Source organism: Nanorana parkeri, unplaced genomic scaffold, assembly GCF_000935625.1.
Source record: "Nanorana parkeri isolate BGI_ZX_2015 unplaced genomic scaffold, ASM93562v1 scaffold139, whole genome shotgun sequence".
Lineage (NCBI taxonomy): Eukaryota > Metazoa > Chordata > Amphibia > Anura > Dicroglossidae > Nanorana > Nanorana parkeri.
The window spans coordinates 1,565,893-1,587,140 of record NW_017306407.1 but is presented as its reverse complement, the minus strand read 5'-3'; the positions used below and the strand labels follow the sequence as shown (position 1 = coordinate 1,587,140).

Below are 21,248 nucleotides of genomic sequence, written 5' to 3'. Positions count from 1 at the left end.
TAAACCGGCGCGCTGTGTGCAGCTTCTGAGAAGATACGCTATTAGGGTAGCGGAAGCGATGCAAAATGCGCAGCCGCCTTCCCCGCTACGCTAATAGTGTATCTTCTCAGAAGCTGCACACGGCGCGCCGGTTTAAGTAGTAACCAGCACACGCTGTATGCAGCTTCTGTCGCAACCGCAGGGCACAGATGCCATCCGCAATTAAATCAGCTCTCGGCGCCCAGCGGTTGCGACATGCAATGAAAATGATTAGTGCCCCCCCAGATCTGACTGTTATCTTATGTGCCCCCCCCTATAAATTGTTCCTAGAGCAAACTGGGGAGCAGGTTAGCATGGCAATGGTAAGAATGAGTAGCTTAGGCTGCTAAGTTAACCTGTTACCTTGTCGTGAATGGGAAGATTCACTTTAAAGCAGAAGTCTGGGGAAATTTTTTATTTTGTACTCATTTTGGTCTAGGGAGGAAAAAATATACTCACCAGATCCTCAAAGCCGACCAGCTGGGACAACGCTCCCTCTAGCCTATCTCCTCCTCTACTGCAGCAATTGTATGTTCCTCTACGTTGCGTTCAGGTGCGGGAGGGGGTGTGGAGCTGTATTGAAGTCAATGGCATCGCCCACATTGCGATCGCCCGCACTCGGAACGCAGGCACATTAGTGCCTGCATTCCGGTCCAGTGCGATCTGCAAAAATAGTGCTCGCAGCATTTTTGCGGATCGCATTGGACTGGAACACAGGCACTAATGCAGGCGATCGCACTGTGGGCGAGGGGCCTGCCTGCGGAGCCTGGCTGCGGTGCCATTGACTTCAATGCACCGCCACGCCCCCTCCCGCCCCTGAATGCAGGTGTTTTTTCGTTGGTAGATCTCAATGAGCTCGTCATTTAAAAAGTAGACCTCCAGACGAAAAATAGTGGGCGCCCCTGGTCTACGTCCTATACACTGTATATAGAAAATGATGACTCACAGGACCTTAGACTGCTGCAGCGGAGGAGGAGAAAGGCTTCAGGCCTGCGATCTAACATTCAGACGGCTACAAGGATCAGGTGAGTATAACTTTATTTTCCACCCTAAACCAAAAGGAGCACTTAACCCTTGCAGTTCAGGAGTAACCCCACTGCAAGGGTTAATAAAAAATGTCCCCAAAATTCTTCTCTAAGCATGCAGAAGGTGTCTGGGTGTCTTGTCAAGACTATTGGCTTATTTACATTTGATGCTTCCTGTAAACTGCAGTAGGGATATAAATTATTTCTGAATAATTATAGGACTACATACCTACAGGTCATATACAAAAAAACTACGCTCCAATGAACAGATATTAGAAAAATGATTTTAGTGCTCTAATCAGATGAATGTTTTCTGCCAAGAAATCTTTCCTTTTATATGATTACTATTGGTAATTGTCTACTAGCAGCCACATTTCCCACCAGGCTCAAATGTCTAATCAAATAACTTTTTCAATAAGCAGCACTCTGCAGCAATTGTATATCTAAAAACCTACAAATTGGGATAACGCCTAATTTATATATGTTACATGTTCTCATTCACATAGCGTAACTTTAAAAAGTGCTCTTTACATATTATTACTTGTTTCTTATATTACTAGTTTTCTCTAAACTGAATTTTCTGGAATGTAAGGGGGCTGGGAGGTTACCATACTTAACCCTGTCAATACTGTGCTGTCAGATCTCGTTATAAGTTGTAAACTAGATTTGAACACTGTATGTCCTAATAAAAGGTTAAAGAGCTAGATGCATTGTATGTTATTGAGAGGAAGCTCAGAGTGCCCCTAGTCTTTCTATGGAGACAACCAGAGTTTCCTGTCACTTTGAAATTTTACAGAAAGCTTGCAGTCTGCCCAACGACCTGCTCTACAACTAAAAGGTAAGAAATATTTGTACTAAATTATTTTTCGGTATGCTGTGCAAAAAGGAACACATACCATATATATAGTGTGGTTTTTTTATTTTTTATTATTTCACTGCAAAACTGGACATACACTTAATTTTTGTATACAGTTAAGACTACAACAGCAAAAATCCTAACTGTGCATACAATTACAGGGTCTGCTTATTTCCTTTAACTGCTAAGTTATAGCAGTTAAAAAGTAAAAATAATATTCACCTTACACCCTGACTTCTGGTGTGACATCACTCAGCCTTCTCACAAGATCCTGGGAAAGCAGAGGTTCCCAAATCCTATGAGAATGTGTTCTTCGTTTTGGCCTTAATGGTTTTGCATTTTATGGTCCATTAAACCTGTCCAGTGCACCAGGGTCACTATAACCCTTTTAATCGAAAATCAGTCTGAAACAAATTCCTTGATTGTTATTTTTTAAGAAGAGTAGGAGCTGTAAAAGGAACTGCAAAGCATGAAGAGCCTTGTAGATTAAAGTATGGATTGTTTTATATGGGAGGACTATTGTTAAAGCTTTACTAAAGTTTATTTTAAATGTACTTTTTTTTTTTATACTTCCATGCCCTTGCTGAATGGGCAAAGGACACAAAGGATCCTTTTATCAGTTTACTGGGGAGGGCTGCAACTTGGTGTAAGTTGCACATGAGCATCTCCTAAGGCAGAGGTGGTATGGAAGAAACCAGTGCCCATCATCTCTGTGCTGGGATTTTTAGAGGATCCCCTCTGAAAACAAATACCAGGCGCTAAAAAATTGGTATTATCACTATGAAGGGTTCCCTGCTCTTGCAGTCCTCCAAGTATGGAAATGCCAGACCATATGCATCATGTTTAAGACTAATATATTTAATGGCATTTTTTTTTAATTAAAAAGCAATACAAAAAATAAAAAGCTAATGCAATAAATACTCTGGATCAACTGTGGATCTGTAAATATTAATGAGTCTTCAAATGAGCCCAATCTCGGTTGAATCTTAAATTCTGAGGGTCAGTTCATGCATGTCTAGTTGCTGTGGGTCACTGCACATTGCAGTGCCTAGCTGAATAAGTATGAAATATCTATGAAATGAAAGGTAACAGCAGTAACTGACACTTTGCTGAATGCACCACAAATGCAGCTTCCATAGAATGCTGAGCAAAGAGTCAATTAATAGTGACAACTGTGTTCTCCATAGAGCTATGCAATCTCTGTAATGATACAAGTGCCTTGTGCTGTTGGGAGTAAAGAAACAGTTGTACCCAGCTAAATCTAAAAGCATCCTGTGAGAACAATGTGTAAGGAGCACATTCATCAAAGCAAGAATTATCCAGCCAGACTATGTTTGCACTGTATTTCCCTTTATCCTGGTTTTGTTTATTAACTTTAGGCGCCCCCCCCTCATATTTCACTGGAGTTATGCTATAAAGAAAAAGCTTGTAACATAACAAGACACAAAGGGGTAACCTCACGTAGCCCTTAACCCCCCACAGCATGGTATCCCCTATCATGAGTGAAAACAGTGGCACCACTGTAATCCTTTTGCATCATGGGGCTTCCCAATGTTCCCACTACTGACGGAACAGAACGAAACAGCAAGTGAGACCCAGTCTGGCCTAACCAGGACACAAGTCCCACAATCAAATCTCCTTATCCCCTGACACAGATCCATGATTAAGAGAAACTACCTCCTACCAAAAAAACAACAGTCCAGGTTGGAGCATTGAAAAATGAATTGTGTTACTTGTGCTCTTGTACTCAGAATAGCATTTACATTGGAGCCAGCTGTTGTCTCACAGGTACATCCAAAGGCACATACACTTCAATGCAGTTATAAACGGTCAATACTCCAGGAGAGACCACATTTACCCATATAATAAAGGCATGTTCTCTCTCCTTAATTATAGTCTGAACCTATCCCCTCTTTCTAAGGGAGCAGTTGCTGCACCCCGCCACCCGAGGGGGGTGGCGTACGGATAATTTATAGGGAAATCATATGCCTCTGTCTGCTGCATTGAGATAGGGAAACCTTCCTTTCTACGCTGGCACCCATCAATCATGAGGGCCCAGCTCACCTAAACTTTCATATCTTTAAAACAACACTGTTGAATGTAAGATGGGGTTACCAATAAAGCAGATCTACTCACTCAAGCCTCGATCCTGCAGCAGGGGCCCCACACCTCTCTCCCCCTTACACTCCAGTGGTGGAATGCCCCTTGGTGTCCTCGCGTCTAATAGACTGTACTATACATAATGATTCACAGGTCCCTAGACTGCTGGAGCCCAGGGAAGAAGAGGCTGCTGGACTGAGGATCAGGGGAGTACATTATTTTTATGTTAGACCTTAGACCAAAATATGCAGTTAACCCTTGCAGTGTGGGGGTAGCCCCACTGCAAGGGTTCATTTTTATTCTGACTGGAGTTCCTCATTAAAGAGCTTTTATACCCCTACAAGCTGAACTCCAGTTAAACATACAAGTGAAATGAATACATGTAAATTGTTTTATCTGCTAAAATCTCTGTTTAGCCAGTCTGTTGATTCAGACCTATCTACCAAACAACTGTACGGTCCTTGACCTTCCTAAAGGCTACACCACAACACAGGCAGGACCAGACACACCCCGGCCTGTGAATGGACAGTGAAGAAGCTGCAGGACACCAATAAGGCCATCTCTGTAACCTCCTATAAACACATGTGCATTGTGACTGACAGTTCTGTGCACATTATTGAGCCCTAAATGGCCCAGACTAATGCCCCTTCCTCTCTCAGCCTGGCTTGTGCTTAGCAGAGAAATGACCTTCAAAGTGTAACGTACAACTATTGGGGTGCACATGCATACTGTAATCTTCATTCACTCCTATGGAAAGTAGTCTGGTGAGGTACGAAGTTTAAATTCTCAATATAACTGATTGGAGCTTGTGGAACACAAACATGGGCCTCCGGTGCCGGGAAGATTTTGAGAAGAGGCTGAGCAGTGCCAAGGAGGTCACACAAGCAAGATCGTGGTTGACCAGGCACAGGTGAGTATAAGATCTAGAGAGAATGGGAAGTTCAGCGTACACACCCCAAAAAGTGTAACTGGACTAAAAGTGCACTCCGTTCATCCTAGGAAAGGCTATGCATGTTTCAGGAACTCCTTACATTTTTCCCTTTTTACAGCTGTAAACTCAAAAAAACAGGCAATTTGCAATAAAACAGCCCAGTAAAAACCTGGAACACTTCCCTGCTTATTTTATGAGCCACATCACTGCTTTACGTTAATAACCATTTATTAATAAATAGAATGTTTTTTTCAGCCATATGGAGCATAACAAATAAGGGTAAAAATACCCCTTACATAGCGGGGTATATAGTGCCCAGTGTGGGAAAATAAAACACAATTTTAAAAAATGCAAATACTTCACCAATTTGCATTATTTCTTTTTACGTGTCCTGCACAGATGGACATTTTCAAGCTGCACTTTTTTATTTATCTCCAAATTAAGTTGATTCTGTATTATCTTGTCTTATCAGTTCCCATCTATTTTTTCCCCACCTCTCTCCCTTCTTGCCTCTGTATTTATATCCATTCTGTCTCTCTCTCTCTCTCTCTTTCTGTCTCTGTATGCTGTTGCAGGCACTTTCATCTGTTCCCTTGGGGACTGGATGTGTCACCGCGGGATTCACTTGTCCGCCTCTCATACAGTGGCAGAGCCCCATGGCTTTGACAAACCTCATTTAATTGGGAGGAAGCCAGGAGGGTTTGAAAGAACTCACATGTCTACGAAAGTCCTTTTATCAGGCATAATTTAAACTCTGCATGGAAAAAAAAACTATATGTAGAAAAGAAAGTCAAACTCCCTCCTGCTGTGTGCCCCCCTCTTTCCGCCACAGATAGACAGGTTCATATAAGATTCTATCGTTTTATTTTTATAAAAATGTCAATGTAGATTTATGTTCTACAGCTGTCTGCGGAGTAAAGAAGGCAGATATAGCTGGCCCTCACTCTCATTATTTCCACAATGTCTGCTTCTATTCAATATTTACAGGAGGCAAATTAGTATGTTCTTTTATTTTTAAGTGGGATCAAATATCCTAAAAGAAGTCAATGGTTACAGTTTTCATGCCTGTACCCAGAAAACTATAATACTTTGTCAGTCCTTGATACTATTAGATTTTTGTTGATTTAACAAAAAAGTGTGTTTTTACCTACAGTAAAGGCTACCTGTAGCTAAAATGGCTACTAAACAGCCTTAATCAGTGGAGACCAGCTGCTTGTATCCTGGAGAGAATATGACTTGTACAGCCAATGAACCCTACCATGGCCTAAATAAGTGTTCTTAATGGGGAATAAGGTGAAGAACAGGTTACTAGCAGATATTTATTATGAGAATTAAAGAACCACCATCACAAATAGTTTTGTATTAGATTTTAAAGGAGAACTATGGGGTCAGTGTTTTTCCCCATAGTTCTCCTTAGGGTAACGGGAGGACACAAACTAGCATCCTCCCGTTACCCTAAGGAGAACTATGGGGAAAAACACTGCCCCCATAGTTCTCCTTAGGGTAACGGGAGGACACAAACTAGCATCCTCCCGTTACCCTAAGCTCAGTATACCGCGAGCTACAGCCGGTATGTGTTCGCTCACTTCCCGATCTACTGAGCCGACCTGTGACAATGAGACTGTCACAGGTCGGCTAGAACTATGAGGTGAGTGGAAATCACTCATCTCATAGTTCTCCTTTAATATTTTGACTGGATTGTATATAGTTTATACATGTAATTATAATATTCAGTAAATAATCTTTTTATTTTAAATGTTGTTATTTATATTTTCTTCACATTAACAGGCAGACCAAGCTGTCCACTAAAGCAACACTGACACGATTTGGGACAAACTATAACACTGTCAGGAGTACGCTGAGCAGAAGTAGCGACATTTTATTTAAAAGATCATTTACGGTTTGAGAGCCCGATACTCATAGAATGGGCCTCCCCCTCGAAGTTTACATCTAGAATCTTCAATACGCTTGTTGCGACTATACGGCTTACTTGGCCTAAACATTAGTAGGTTGATAAGAGTGGAAGCTACAAAGATTATTACGATGCACATGCCTATATTCTATATTGTATGTAACAATTCAGTACATTGTAATGCTTGGATAATTGCTGCCATCTGGAACTGCCTTTTTGCTTGCATAACTATGTAAACTTGTCAAGTGCTAATAATGGATTTTAATGGAAAGATACTAATCGTTGAGAACTCAGTATAAAGTTCCCTTGTATGTTTATAATTTAATAAAAATTATATGGGAAAAAAAAAAAGATCATTTACAGTGTTTTTCTAGCCAAACCATTTGTATGAACAGTTTGTCAAGTTCACCTTCTCCGTTTGTTCTGGTGACCATTGTCACCGGGACAGAAAAAGATGGAAAATGCTAAATTGTACTGTTACCACTGGAACAGGAGGTGAGGGAAAATCTAATAAGGATGCCTGTTTCAGTGACAACTGTCTAAAAGAAGATTTCCCTCCACTCCACTTTGAAGAGACTTCCACTTCCTGTTGTATTTTTTGCACAGAAAATGAAAGCAAATCTGCCCAATAATACACAAACAGCACACACACAAAAAAAACATGACAGGAGTTCTACTTCTAACCTTTCCTTACTTCATCCAAAATTATCCTAAACAAGGTTTGGTTATAGATATACTTTGAAGTGAACTTGTGCTTTACCTATGCAAGAAAAAAAAAAACAGGTTTATTTTAAAATCACACACAGAAGTTTATACTTACCTTACCTTCACTATCCATCCACCCTGCCGCTGGAGCATGGAGAAGAAACTCTGCAAGCTCCAAGTCTATCCTGGTCACAGGTCACTCGGTTATGACTCTCTTCCTATGTGGCAGTGCTGGTGCATGAGCAGCCAACTGGTAAGCACCCTCATGCTCCCCTATAGCTGTAAGTTCCATGTATTTCTCTTTGCGCTTGGTGAACAGAGCAGTGGAGGAGCAGCCTGAAGGTGATTATAGCTACAGTATAGACAAAGTATAGGTTTGCTTTAAATTGTGTGGTTAAAAAAATTATTTTCTAAGCACCCTGGTCATGTCCCACTTCCTGTCAATTTTGCTGACTAAGTTGGTCTTAACCAAGAAAAAACGATCATGTTCTATGATGGGAGCTTCCCATGTTCTGTTCTGTGTTAGCTGTTTCCCAGGGATAGAACACAGAAGATGAGATTGTCACTAAGGCATAGTCCTGGAGGGTGTCAAATACTGGAATGCCTGTTAACTTTTCTCCTATGTTTATTTAAGGGTTTTATTTGTTAAACTTTTTACATTGCTATTAGGAAACAATATGCTGCTTTATTAACCTAGAGGATAGCTCAGTTGTGTTTTCATTGGGTATTATAAAAGTTGTGTGTGAGAAGGCGCAATGTCGTCTGTATTGGGACTTATGCACCTGGGTATCTAAGCATACAAGCTTTATTTCATGGGCCTATATTTCCTGTTAACTGTACTGCAGTGCTAGAATTTATTACTGCTCTTACTATAAAAAGATTACCAAAAAAAAAATGACGAAAACTGTTCTTCCAACCCTGACCCCTGGTTGGTGTCCAATGGATGTCTACTATATTCATTTATTCTTTACATACTCTCCATTTGTCAAAACTTGGTAGCAACATCTTTTGTACTACACAAAAACCTGATTTTGAGTATGGGTACCTTTAAGTATTGCTGGGCCACAGTGCTAGGCCACAGTGCTAGGGCACAACACATCTAGTGCATCCTGCAAAAACAAATTAGACTGCATTTAACTCCCTATCAGCGTAAAGCAGACCTCCTCCAAACTGCAATGTCTGCATGCTGCTACTACAGCGTTTATATCAGCTCCATGTCTCATACATCATAGAAAGGGGGGACTTATGCAGCAATGAATACAGCAACAGGATCTTGCTTGGTGGATTTATAGCAAGTAAAGCCCATTCCAGAAAAAATCCCATCCCCCTCTTCATCTTTGCGTAGAGGCCTGCCCCATTGGAAGTTCAAGAACCAGAGCTATGCTATTAATGCCCAGCTAGCTGGGCAGGTAAAGGGGGACTCCAGCACTAAACTGAGCAGTTAAATCTTAAAAATGCAAAAGTACACTAACTATTAAAAAATATGTAGCTTATTTGTACATCACTCAGCTGTAGATTCTCAAATCATCTCTGAATTGGTGCCGACACTGTCCTTCCTTCTGGAGGGTGGCTACTTTTGTTCCCCATGGTCCCTGCGTGTGTTATAAAGTATTCACCGCTCCAAGCTCACTCCCATGATGGACTACAATCTCACATGTAGTTTACTAGTTTGTATTGAGATTGTAGTCTATCACGGGAACAAGCTTGGAATGGCGGCTACTTTACAACACACACAGGGACCATAGGGAACAAAAGTAGCCACCCTCCAGAAGGAAGGACAGGGTCAGCATGAATTCAGAGATGATTTGGGGATCTACAGCCGAGTGATACACAATAAGGTTCAGTATTGTAAATAGATAAAAGGTACTTGAATGTATTTTTAAGGTTTAACTCCTGAGTTTAGTGTCACTTTAACAGAGGTTGGGGGTTTCATTGAGCTATTTGTATGATGCACTGGATGCTGACACCCTGAACTGTACTGTAAAATCTGAACGTATGTTTTACAGTGACCCTTTGCTAAATAAAATGCTTACCCATATGTGAAAGTGCTGGGTATTTCCAGTCACTCTCAGCAGTCAATCATAGCAGCACAAGAATGAGGAAAGGTAAGTATGTATTGCAGGGCTGGGGGGGAAGTAAGTGACCCTTCTCTTTTGCCTTGCGTGACTGCTTTATTCTAACCAGCAATAAGTGTGTCCTCACAAATATCAACAAGAATAATTTTATACAGCCTAAGCTCAAGTGGTTAGCAAATGTCTTTACAAGGAACTTTCATCATCTGAAAACAATTTTTTATAATGTATGGACATGAGAGAAATACTAAAACTAAACACAGCAAGTTTAGTTTAAGGGTGGATACCGGGGGGCGTGGCCAGCAGCCGAATGTGAGCAGACGTCTGTAGGGGAGCTCTCCCGCAATTTATCCTGAAAGATACCCGTCGGGCTTTCCGGTACCCGTCTATCCTGCACTGGCCGATTGCCTAGGTCTCGCTGACGCCTGCACTCCGTTTTCGGGCTTCCTGCAGCCACATTGAGACCGGGAGATGTCCAAGAAGAAGGACGGTAAGGGCCTCCCTCCCGCGATCCAAGATGGCGGCGGCACACAGCACACGCTCCCCACCCCTAGCAAGCAGACAGGGGACAGAGGCAGGGATACAGCGGCGCGACTGGAGCGCTTCGCCCGCCATCCTGACACCCCTGCTAAGGGGCAGAGGCTCTCCTATTCTGCAGATCGGGCCACCCGCAGGGAGCTACTGCCAGATCGGCTGCAATCCTCAGCCTCTGATTCAGATGGGCCGGACGCCATCTTGGGCACAGTGAGTAATGCTCACAAGACCAGTAAGGCCCCCAAAGCGTCCAAAATCAAAGCCAAGCCAGCTGAACCCACTATTGCCGATGTCCTATCGGCTGTACAGCTCTGCAACTCCGCATTGACCTCTCTCACAGGGGAGGTGCATGGGATGAGGGCTGATATCACTTTTATACGTCATGATTTGCAGAAGGTGAGGGAACGCACCTCTGCCTTGGAAAGCAGGGTTAGTGACCTGGAGGACTCTGCCTCCCCCCTGATTGCTGATGTCAAGACGGCGCTGCATGACATATCTGCGAACACCCTGAAAAATGATGACATCGAAAACCGGCTACGCCGCAATAATATCCGCGCTGTCGGCATACCAGAGCGAGCTGAAGGGGCCAATGCTACCGATTTTATTGAATCCTGGCTAGGCGAAGTATTTGGGAAAGATTACCTGTCCCCGTTATTTGCTGTGGAAAGAGCCCACAGGGTTCCATCTCGTCCGCTGCCACCTGGAAACCCTCCTAGACCCCTGCTGATCCGGCTCCTCAACTACCGTGATAAGGAGCGTATTCTGCGAAAGGCGTGTGATCTTGGAGAAATTACTCTGGCTGCCTGTTTTGCCTACTGTACGTGTAAAATGTGTAAAATCAATAAAAACTATCTGATTTAAAAGGGTGGATACCACATTCCTCTCCATCGGATATCATTGAAAATATGATAGTACATAGAAGTCACAAAGATTAGCAGAATATGACATTTGAGACTAGAAGGAAGCATATGAAGTTTTTAGAATGTTTTTGATCACAAAGATGTGCATTTGGACATGCTAAAGCCTTCAAGTACTTTCAGAAATGGAGAAGAGCCTTAAAGCTATTCCTCAGTTCATCCTGCAGACAGCATGTTTATTTAGGAATTAGAAGCGTAACTTTTCCAGATGGATAAATGGCATGCTCCATTCACCAAGGGTCCTGCTAGTGAAAGGGCTGAAATCCTACACATTTATAGGACTACATGCACAGTAAACTGACCTGTTTAGGATTTAAGAGATAACCCAAATAAAGAGCTGGCATGTCAGGAATTTATGGGGTAATCCTTCAAAAGGATTATCAAGGGACTACTGGACATGTGATTAAGTCATTGCCATGTGTTCTTCAGGGTATTTGCTCTATTTTTTCCTTAACTGTACGATTATGAAGTATAAAACAACAATCTGTCTCTAACAATAGGGGGTTATTCACTATGGAGCCAAAGGATCCAGCCGTAGCTTTGGCTCATCTTTCGGCTCACTTCAGCCACCTGAGCCCTTTGGTTCAGTCAAACCGAAGGGCTGCTGTACGAGTTATTCACAATAGCCCGTCCAGCAGCCGAAAGCAGCCCAGTGGCTCAGCCGAGCCAAACGCATATGCTTTGGCTCGACTGAGCCGAAGTGACAGCCGAAGCATGGAGAAAGGAGAAAGGTAGTGATCTCAAAGCTCGCTCCGCCCAGTTGTAATGACAGATCAGCTTCCCCAAATGACCTGGGAATGCTGATCTGTCATTAAACAATAAAAACTGGGCGGAGCCAGCAGTGATGTCATGGCCGGCTCCGCCCAGTTGTTATTCATTGGTCGGGACCTGCTAAAAGACTCTGGTAGGTGGCGGCCAATAGGAAACAGTCGTGCGGAGCAAGTTGTCACCCCTAGCTCCACTCAATTGTTTTTTATTTTGCCGGCATCTGTCAGATGCTTCATTATGCGGCAGGGAGTTCAACACGTGCGGTCGGGTTGCATCATTTTTTTCCTTTTGAAAAAATGTTTTTATTCATTTTTCTACTTTTTTTTTATTCATTTCACTTATTTTCTATTCTGCTCGCTACCTCTGAGGTACTGAGCAGAATAGCTCAGAGGCATTCGGCTATTCACTTACTGCCATTCGGCCCCTATCAGAATAGGGGCGAACGGCAACAAGTTGCCAGAGCTTCGGCTCAGCCAATCCAGATGTTGGATCGGCTGAGTCGAACTCCTGCACTTCGGCTGACCGAAGGCAGCCGATGTACGCCTGAAATCAGCCTTAGAAGGCTGAAGTGAATAGCTTCCCAGCATTCGGCTCGGTTATTCACTCGGTTTCCTTCAGTAGCTAAGTGAATAACCCCCAATAGTGTATTTTCATTTACTTACAAGCCCTCCTCCAATGGTGTAATCACCATTAAGTTTGTAATACACTCACTGTAGGAAACTATAGTGATGCACATATTGTATTTTTAATCAAAAACCTCACAATTATTACAAACTGTGTGAAGGCTCCTCATGCCATGCCATGATGTTAGTATGCAGTACACATTGAGACTGATTTACTAAAGGACTTGAGAATGTTCACCCAAATGATTTTATAAATTTCCTCCCTAATTACACTCCAAATCGGCCCCTTTATTCCACTAATGACCTGAGACTATCCTGCTCACTCACTCACCCACACACACACACACCAAACTCTCCTCTACAGGACCTGACCAGGGCTGCCCCCACCTTAAGGAATTCTCTCCCACGGCACTAAGGGACCGTAATATACAGGGGTACAGGTACTCCTAGAATGAGATCCTAATAGGTTGGACTTGATGGACTAATGTCTTTATTCAACCTCAAATACTATGTAACTATGTAACATCAGGCTCTCACCATCCCTACAAGACTTAAGAAAATCCCTTCTTTAGAGATGCATATCAGCTCTCCCCTTGATTTCTCACCCTATACCTATCCTCTTAGATTTTAAGCTCGTTTGGGCAGGGTCCTTCTCACCTACTGTTTCTGTATGTCAATGATGCTTGTCAATGTTTCTTACTTGTTTTGCCTAAACGATTGTACAGCACTGCACAATATGTTGGCGCTATATAAATTATTGTAATTGCAAAAGGAAATTCCTATTCACTTTAAATACCCAATCATGTGCAGATGCTTTCCACATGATTGGATAACTAAGGTGAACATTCAGACAATTATATTTTTTTTAAATTGTTTTTATTAGATTTTTCATATAAACACTGTCACTAGCTAGTACCGCAGAAAATGCATCCAACCAGGGTCCCCAGACTTTATGGAACTTTTGAGGGCAAGGGATATACGTAGCTTTATACATTGGGATAACAGATTCTACTAATCCCCTCCAATTAATCAAGGTAGGCGGAGACGGCTTTTTCCAGTGTAACGCTATCAATTTCCTAGCATAGAACAGTAAAATCCCCAACAGCGTGCTTGTGGCATGAGTAGTCGTAATACGTTCCGTGAGACCCAGTGAGCACAGAGTCCCATCTCCGGCTGTATGTCCTGCATCAGGAGCCCGGATATGAATTCAGGCAATTATTTTAGTGAACATTGTCATCTCCTTTAGTAAATCAGCCCAATTATTACTTAGTAGTATCATCCTACATTCATGCCCAGTTGTGGCTGGGCTTATGGGCTTGGCCAAATACTATATAAAATGTATTTAAAGTCCCTTTTTTTGATAGAGTATGTAAGGGATAAAGCCCTATAACAAAGAGTTGTGTGATGGCAAAATATACAGTTACGTTCCTTAATATATAACTCATGAAATGAGGGCACTGGAACTTTCTGCATTTACTTTTTTAATTGCAAGCTGAAACCTAAATATTTATAGGCTTACCTGCGGATATAAAACTTTTTAAAAAATATGTTATCTACATCTCTACAGTCAAGTACCTTGCGAGTTAAAATCAATACAGATGAAGAAGTAGCATAATTTACTGTATGTATAAGGACACACCATCATAATATAATCTGAACATACCGTCAGATAGCTGGTAAAGCTGACAAGGCAAAGTACTGAAGAATTTATGAAGAAGGGCATCCTCAGCAGAGATCCTTACTCGAGGGCAACCTTTCAACATCTTGACTGCAAGATCTTCAGCTCCCATAATTCTACTCAATCTGAAAAACACAGAGAAATTCATCTAAAAAAAAAAAAGATGTTCTTCATCATGCATTACCATACAACGTTTACCCCAAAATTTGCAAATGCTACCCCACAGTACCATCTGACCATGACCAACCAATCACATGCTCCTTCCACTGATAATTTTCTGACACATAAATCATTTGGATTAAACTGCACTTGCAAAGTCTAAAACCAATAGCAACTGTCAGTTCAACTTTCAGCTTAGTGTTTATCTGAGTGTTTAATGGTCCGTGCATAATTCATTTTTTATACGTCTTCATTAGTTCATATAGAAGATAAAAAACATGTTTCTTCTAATATAATTTGTCATGATATAGAAAATAATTCATGTAAGTTTTCACACCCCAGGATGCAATTAAAAAGGCAAGTAAATATTTATATATTGAAACCTGAATATCAAGATTTATATAATGATGCAGTCTTAGCCTGCAATTATATACACTTAAAGTGTTCCCATTCGAACATTAGAGAGATCGGGGATTAATAAAAATAAGAGTATGCTGTAATATACATATATGTACAGAAATTGTATAACGTACAGCACACAGGACATTTTCCTCAAATTGGAGAGACTTCTCACTTTCTGTTTTGTCAATAAGACAGCAAAATACTTGTTCAGTATATGATTGGGTATTCTAAGTGAACACAGGTTCACATTATTTCCTAATATTTACTTTGCACAGTGAACAGGTGCTTTACTAAGTGAGCAGCCTCTAACTTTTGTAAATCAGCCCCTATGTTTTCACTTTGAGATCCAACTGAAATGATCAAGGTTTAGCACATCAATGACAATAGGCCTCATGTATAAAAACTACAGCAAAAATAGTGCTATAAATTTACAATGTGTTTAATAAAAATGTAATTTACTACTCTAGGGCTGTACTCTAGTCCTCGGTTGGAAATAGATATTCTAGCCACTGGTGAATTGGATATTAATTATATAATAATGTTTTTTCACAAGTTATTTAATTATGTATTCATCCACGTTTGCTGTGGATTAACAATTATACTTGTAATTGCAAAATTCCGTTATTCTTTTGGCATGTTAGTAACCCCCCAACCCTTCCAAAGTACCAAAAAGGTTAAAACCTGAAGCAGCAAAGCAGAAATGTTGTATTTAATTTCCAGTTCCAGTATGGAAATACATGACAGATATTCTCCATGGTATCATGGTATAATTAGTCCTAATGAAATGTATTCTCTACAGCGGCTAGACTTTGGTTTCTGGTTGTCAAGTTTACTTCTTAACACTAAGCTACAAAAAGGTGCAAAATCACAATAATTAGAAAAAAATGAAATGGTACTAGCACCAATAAACAAGTGTTCATTTTGAGTCAGGTACCCATGTTAAGCTAGCCATACATGTTTTGCCTAATATCTTTAGCCTGCGGGGTGAATGAGCCTGTCCAGCCACATTGGTTGTAAACTTCTGAAGGTGATTAGCTTGTTTATCACCTAACATATAGAAAATATGTTAATAGAAAATATTTCAATCTACCTAAAAATGTAAGGCAGATTGCACCATCTTTGCTAAATTTTAATGTAACAGACCTTGACCACATGCAGATTTTGCAGACATTCTATTATCCTTGCTTTGGAAGATTGGGTAGAAGTGAGTGTTAAAGTGACCCTTGCCATCCTAACAGTACTTGTGCATACGGGCCTTTTGTATACTCTTTATTATTCCCTGGATCATGCCACAGTTGCCACCACTCCAAGCTCCCTCCTGTAATGGACTACGATCTCACGTTTAGTTTACTAGTTTGTATTGAGATTGTAGCCTATCATGGGAGTGAGCTTGGAGTAGTGTCTACTTTACAACACACACACGGACCATGGGGAACAAAAGTAGCCCCCCTCTAGAAGAAAGGACGGTGTCAGCACCAATTCAGAGATGATTTGAGGATCTACAGCTGAGTGATACACAAATAGGATACATTTTTGTTCATAGTTAAGGGACTTGAATGCATATTTAAGGTTTAACCCCTGAGTTTAGTGTTACTTTAATAATGTACAGGAGAAACTCGAATAATTAGAATATCATGCAAAAGTAATTGCAGTAAGTGCTGCAAAAGGGGCCCAAACCAAGTACTGAGTACATATGCATGCTTGTACTTTTCAGAGGTCCGATATTGTTCTATGTACAATCCTTGTTTTATTGATTGCATGTAATAATCTACTTTTTTGAGGTTGTGGATTTGGGGTTCTTGGGGTTTTCATGAGCTGTAAGCCATAATCATCACAATTATGACAAACCACGGCTTGCATTATCTTGCTTTGCATGTAATGAGTCTCATATATTAGTTTCACCTTTTAAGTTGCATTAGTGAAATAAATGAACTTTGCACGATATTCTAATTATTCGAGTTTCACCTGTATAACCACAGCCAATAGAAAAAAGTATTCCAGCCAATCAGGAATACAAAGACAGAGACTGCAGATTAGACTTCTAAAGGTATACTCAGATTTGTCACAACTGCTATCAAGGAATTGCTCATAAATTGAGACAGGAAGACATAAATAACATACAAGAGGCTCTATGCACAGGTACTGTTAGATAGGATAGCATAAGCAATAGCATGAAGTCGCTTTAAGCGCTTATAACTCTTGCCTTGCGTCTCTTGGTCCTTGCTTTGATTCACACCAGGCACACTTATGAAGTTTTAATATCCACCCTGTGGTTACATAGGCTTCCTCTGGGTGCTCCAGTTTCCTCTCAAATCCCAAACATATAATGGTAGTTTAACTGGCATCTGATGGACTGCTAAGGATGGCTTCACAAAAATGACGGCATACTGGAAAACAAAATGGTAATGGGTTCTGACCACAACCATTTGGGAGAGCCTCCCTAATACAATGCAAAGCTTCCCTAAACATATAAAGTCAAAATTGAGAGGTCTTTAACCTCGCTCTCTACAAAAGATTAATGTGATATGTAACTTTAAGATGATATCTGACTGTATTTGATGTATTGTGCCGAAACATATGTGCAAATCATTGTCAATATCTTTAAATGAAAATAAAAATTGTTTTGAAAAAAAAAAAAACAATGCAAAGCTGCTGAAAATTTGTTCCAAAACCTTTATATGTTTCCAGCAGATCTATACCAACCACAACCATTCACATATACCGTTTGCATTTCCTGCATGGTTTTCCGTGTGGAAGACCGCATGGGACGCAAGAGCTATATTTGAAATGCATGCAGGGATTCCGCTCATTTGCGACTATTATATAGCCTCGAACATGCAGAATCCATTAAAAAACCGTGCTTGGACTATTTTGCGGGCTGTTTTTTCTGTTTAGAGCGGCTCCGTGTGTATTCGGCTAACCGATTACGCGTGGACAACCGCTCCAGTGTGAATGAAGCCTTAGAGAGAGAAGGGGGAGACAGACCAACTCAGCAAATATGTGGTAGACTTGACACTAAGCTGAGGCTGCAAGCAAAAACAATACAGCTGAACTTCAAGTAAACAGCTAAACACAACGATGCAATACATAGTCATAGCCCAAAATATTGGCACCCCTGCATTTCTTTCAGATAATGCACCACTTCGCGTAGAAAAGTGTTGCAATCACAAATGTTTAGCATTCTCATGTTTATTTCTTTTGTTTGTATTGGTATGAGACAAAAAAGTGGAGAAAAAAAAACCAAATTAACAAAATTATTAGGGCTGGTAATGAATAACGATTAATCACATTTTTTTTTTAATCGATTAATTTCGATTATAAACGCACATACAGATCCAACTACATTGGCATATACACATACAGCACAGCAATGAAGTAATAAAATGAACTAGGATCACACTAATCCAGCAGGTTATTAATCTCACGTGCCCCACTCAATATGGCCGCTGCTTCCCCTCAAACTGTATGGGGGGATTTATCAAAACTGAAGCAAAAGTATCTGGAGCAGTTGCCTATGACAAGCAATCAGCTTCTCTCTTCAGTTTGTTCAGTTAAAGTTTAAAAATAAAAGGTGGATGCTGATTGGTTGCCATAGGTAACTGCTCCAGATTCTGTCTGCTCCAGTTTTGATAAATTCCCCTCTATGTATGTTATGACATTCAGGGCTAGTTCACACCAGTTCCAGTGCGTTCCGGCCCGATTCATGCTGGAACGCACTGAATCGGATCCCGGCCGCCTCACTGCATTCTGAGGCGGAAGGGGGCGTGTTGTTGCATTAAAGTCAATGGCAACGCAGGTACGCCCCCCGGACGCAGTGTGATCTCCGGAACACATGGCAAAACAATGTCAGTGTTCTGGTCTCTCTGGGCCCCCCAAACTGGTGGAACACCAGGGCCCGGTTGCAAATGCGACTGATGCAGCCCTGGTAGTTTCGCCAGTGCCGGTATCTGCGTTTAGTATTGGGTCATTTTCACGAGTATGAGTGCTTGTGAAAATGCCCAGTATTGGCACAGGTGCATCCCTACTTAATATAATGTATTGCTGGGACTTGCAGTCTTCCATAGTTGGTGGTATTCAGCATTGCTGTACAATCCACCAGTTTAAACCCCCCCTTCCCCATCTAGCCTTCACCCATCATTACCTGACTCCCGGCAGCAGCTGCTTCATCTCGGCAGCCAGAGGGTCCTCTCCCAACAGCTGATTGTGCAGCCTGGCAATGCCTGCGATGTCTGTAGCAGCTCAGCCAGGCACACAGGTGACCGGCACAGCCTCCTCTCCCCGCACAGCTGCCCGTACATTCTACTGCTACGGGTGGCAGAGCGGCGGGGGAGGGAGGGGGATTTGCATGAAGGAGCTGCGGGCCCTCTGCTCCCTCTCTGGGCCCCCCGAACAGGCGGAACTCCTCGGCTAACGAAGGGAAGGAGGAGTCCGGTGACGTCACCGGACTCCTCCCCCTTCCCCAAGTGGCTCCATCGGCTAACGAAGGGAAGGAGGAGTCCGGTGACGTCGATGTCCGTGACGTCACCGGATCTCCGACGGAACTCTCGGAAGACTCGGAAGCCGGCGGAGAGGCGAGTACCGATCAAAAGAATTTTGATCGATCAAAAAAATTAACGATTAATCAAGGAATTAATCCTTAATTTCCGCAGTGCTAAAAATTATTGGTACTCAATTAATATTTTGTAGCCCAGCCCTTGGAAAAAATAACTGAATTTAATCACTTCCTGTAACCATCAATGAGTTTCGTACACCTCTCTACAGGAATTTTGGACCACTCTTCTTTCGCCAACTGCACCAGGTCTCTCAGATTGGAAGGGTTCCTTTACCCAAATGCGGTTTTGAGATCTCAACACAGGTGTTCTATGAGATTTTGATCTGGACTCATTGCTGGCCAGCCCTCATCTCCCTGTCACTCTCCTATCTCTTCATTTAAGCATGCTCACTGTACTGCAGCACTCCCAATTGGCTCCTTGCTTTAATTTTCCCTCATCATCTCTAAACTCTGCTGTACACACTGTACCCTAGACTTCAAGAGGCTGCTACCAAGTCTAATTCAGGTACTAGACCCATTGATGTATTAATAATTACAGTGCTGTTTTTTATTTGTAATTACAGTGTACAAAGAAAGGGAAATAAATAAGCTTGTAAATGGCTTGAAATACTGACAATAAAAGTGTTTGGATAAAATACAATCTTATATTGCTACCAAAAAAATATACAACAAAGCCCACAATTTCATTAAGCATACCATGTTTACTGAGCAATGCTCTATCACCAAGTGAATCAGATTCAAATACAGAAGAAATACATAAGGAAAAGGCTGCAAGGGAGCAAAGTCTAGTCTCAACACTTAAAATTGACAAGTTTAGGATATTTATCCCAAGCAGTTCATATTAAAGCCAGCAGTAACAGCTATGATACAGCAGATGCCAAATGTTGCTGATTTCCATAATCTAGCATGATAAAACCACTTCTCAGTTTGTGGCTTGTTAACACAGTCAGCAAACATGATGAAGCATCATCGTGTTACATCATTGGAGGAAACAAAACAGCCACCTGCTAAGTTGGAAGTTCTCAGGAAGAATAATCTTCAAATCTTTGACGTAGGGATGTTAGAAACAGAAAATTCTTCATTTGTTAAAGACTGTTCAAAGGGGAAAAGAAAACCTGCCCATTTTTTTTTTAACTGTTGACTGGGGCATTTTTTCCATTTCAGTATTTCAAGCTAGTTGAAAAATGGTGAAACTACACTAACTGTCCCCCCAAAAAAGTCACCACCTGGATTTTGCTAAGCAAATAGGTCAGAGCCTTCCATTGGATAATAGGTCTAGGTCCAGCAACATTATATGCCCTAAAAATGGTCAGCTGCCTACCTGAATGTACTGAGGCCACATTCACATGTAGCGACTTATCGCGCGATTTCCGCCGCGATATTGCGCATTTATGCCGCACGATATCGCGAGAAGTCGCCGGCTAATGATAGTCAATGGAGCTGTCTTAGCTCCATGTCGCTCGTCGCGGTCGCAAGTCGCTTCTACAGAACCCTTTTTCGGCGGATTTTGCTTTTTCTATGGATCCCGACGGAGAAGGTCGCGCTACCGTCGCTGGAACGTCGCCCCGAAAGTCGCGCTATCCCGGCCGCTGCAAAGGTATGTCGCTACATGTGAATGGGGCCTAAATGACCAGGTTTTTCCAACAATGGATTTTTTATTCCCTGATCGCACACTGGGCATATTCCAAGATGACAATGCCAGGATTAATTGGGCTCAAATTGTGAAAGAGTGGTTAAGGGAGCATGAGACATCATTTTCACACATGAATTGGCCACCAATAAGTCCAGACCTTATTCCCATTGAGAATCTTTGGGATGTGCTGGAGAAGATTTTACACAGAGGTCCGATTCTCCCATCATCACTACAAGATCTTGAGAAAAAATGAATGCAACTCTGGACAAAAATAAATGTTGTGACATTGCATAAGCTTATCAAAACAATGCCACGGCGAAAGGGTGCCATAATAAAAGCTTAAGGCGGTCCAACTATGAGAGT

At 41.7% G+C, this 21,248-nt stretch overlaps 1 protein-coding gene across 3 annotated transcripts in view; it reads right to left on the bottom strand.

The window, feature by feature from the left end:
* CDK15 (cyclin dependent kinase 15) overlaps positions 1-21,248 on the bottom strand; it is a 124,484-nt gene that overhangs the window by 5,096 nt on the left and 98,140 nt on the right. For all 3 annotated transcript variants that reach the window (XM_018554016.1, XM_018554015.1, XM_018554018.1), the window contains one exon: positions 14,125-14,264. In XM_018554016.1, coding sequence (XP_018409518.1) covers positions 14,125-14,264 — 140 coding nt within the window. The remainder of the gene's footprint in view (positions 1-14,124; positions 14,265-21,248) is intronic.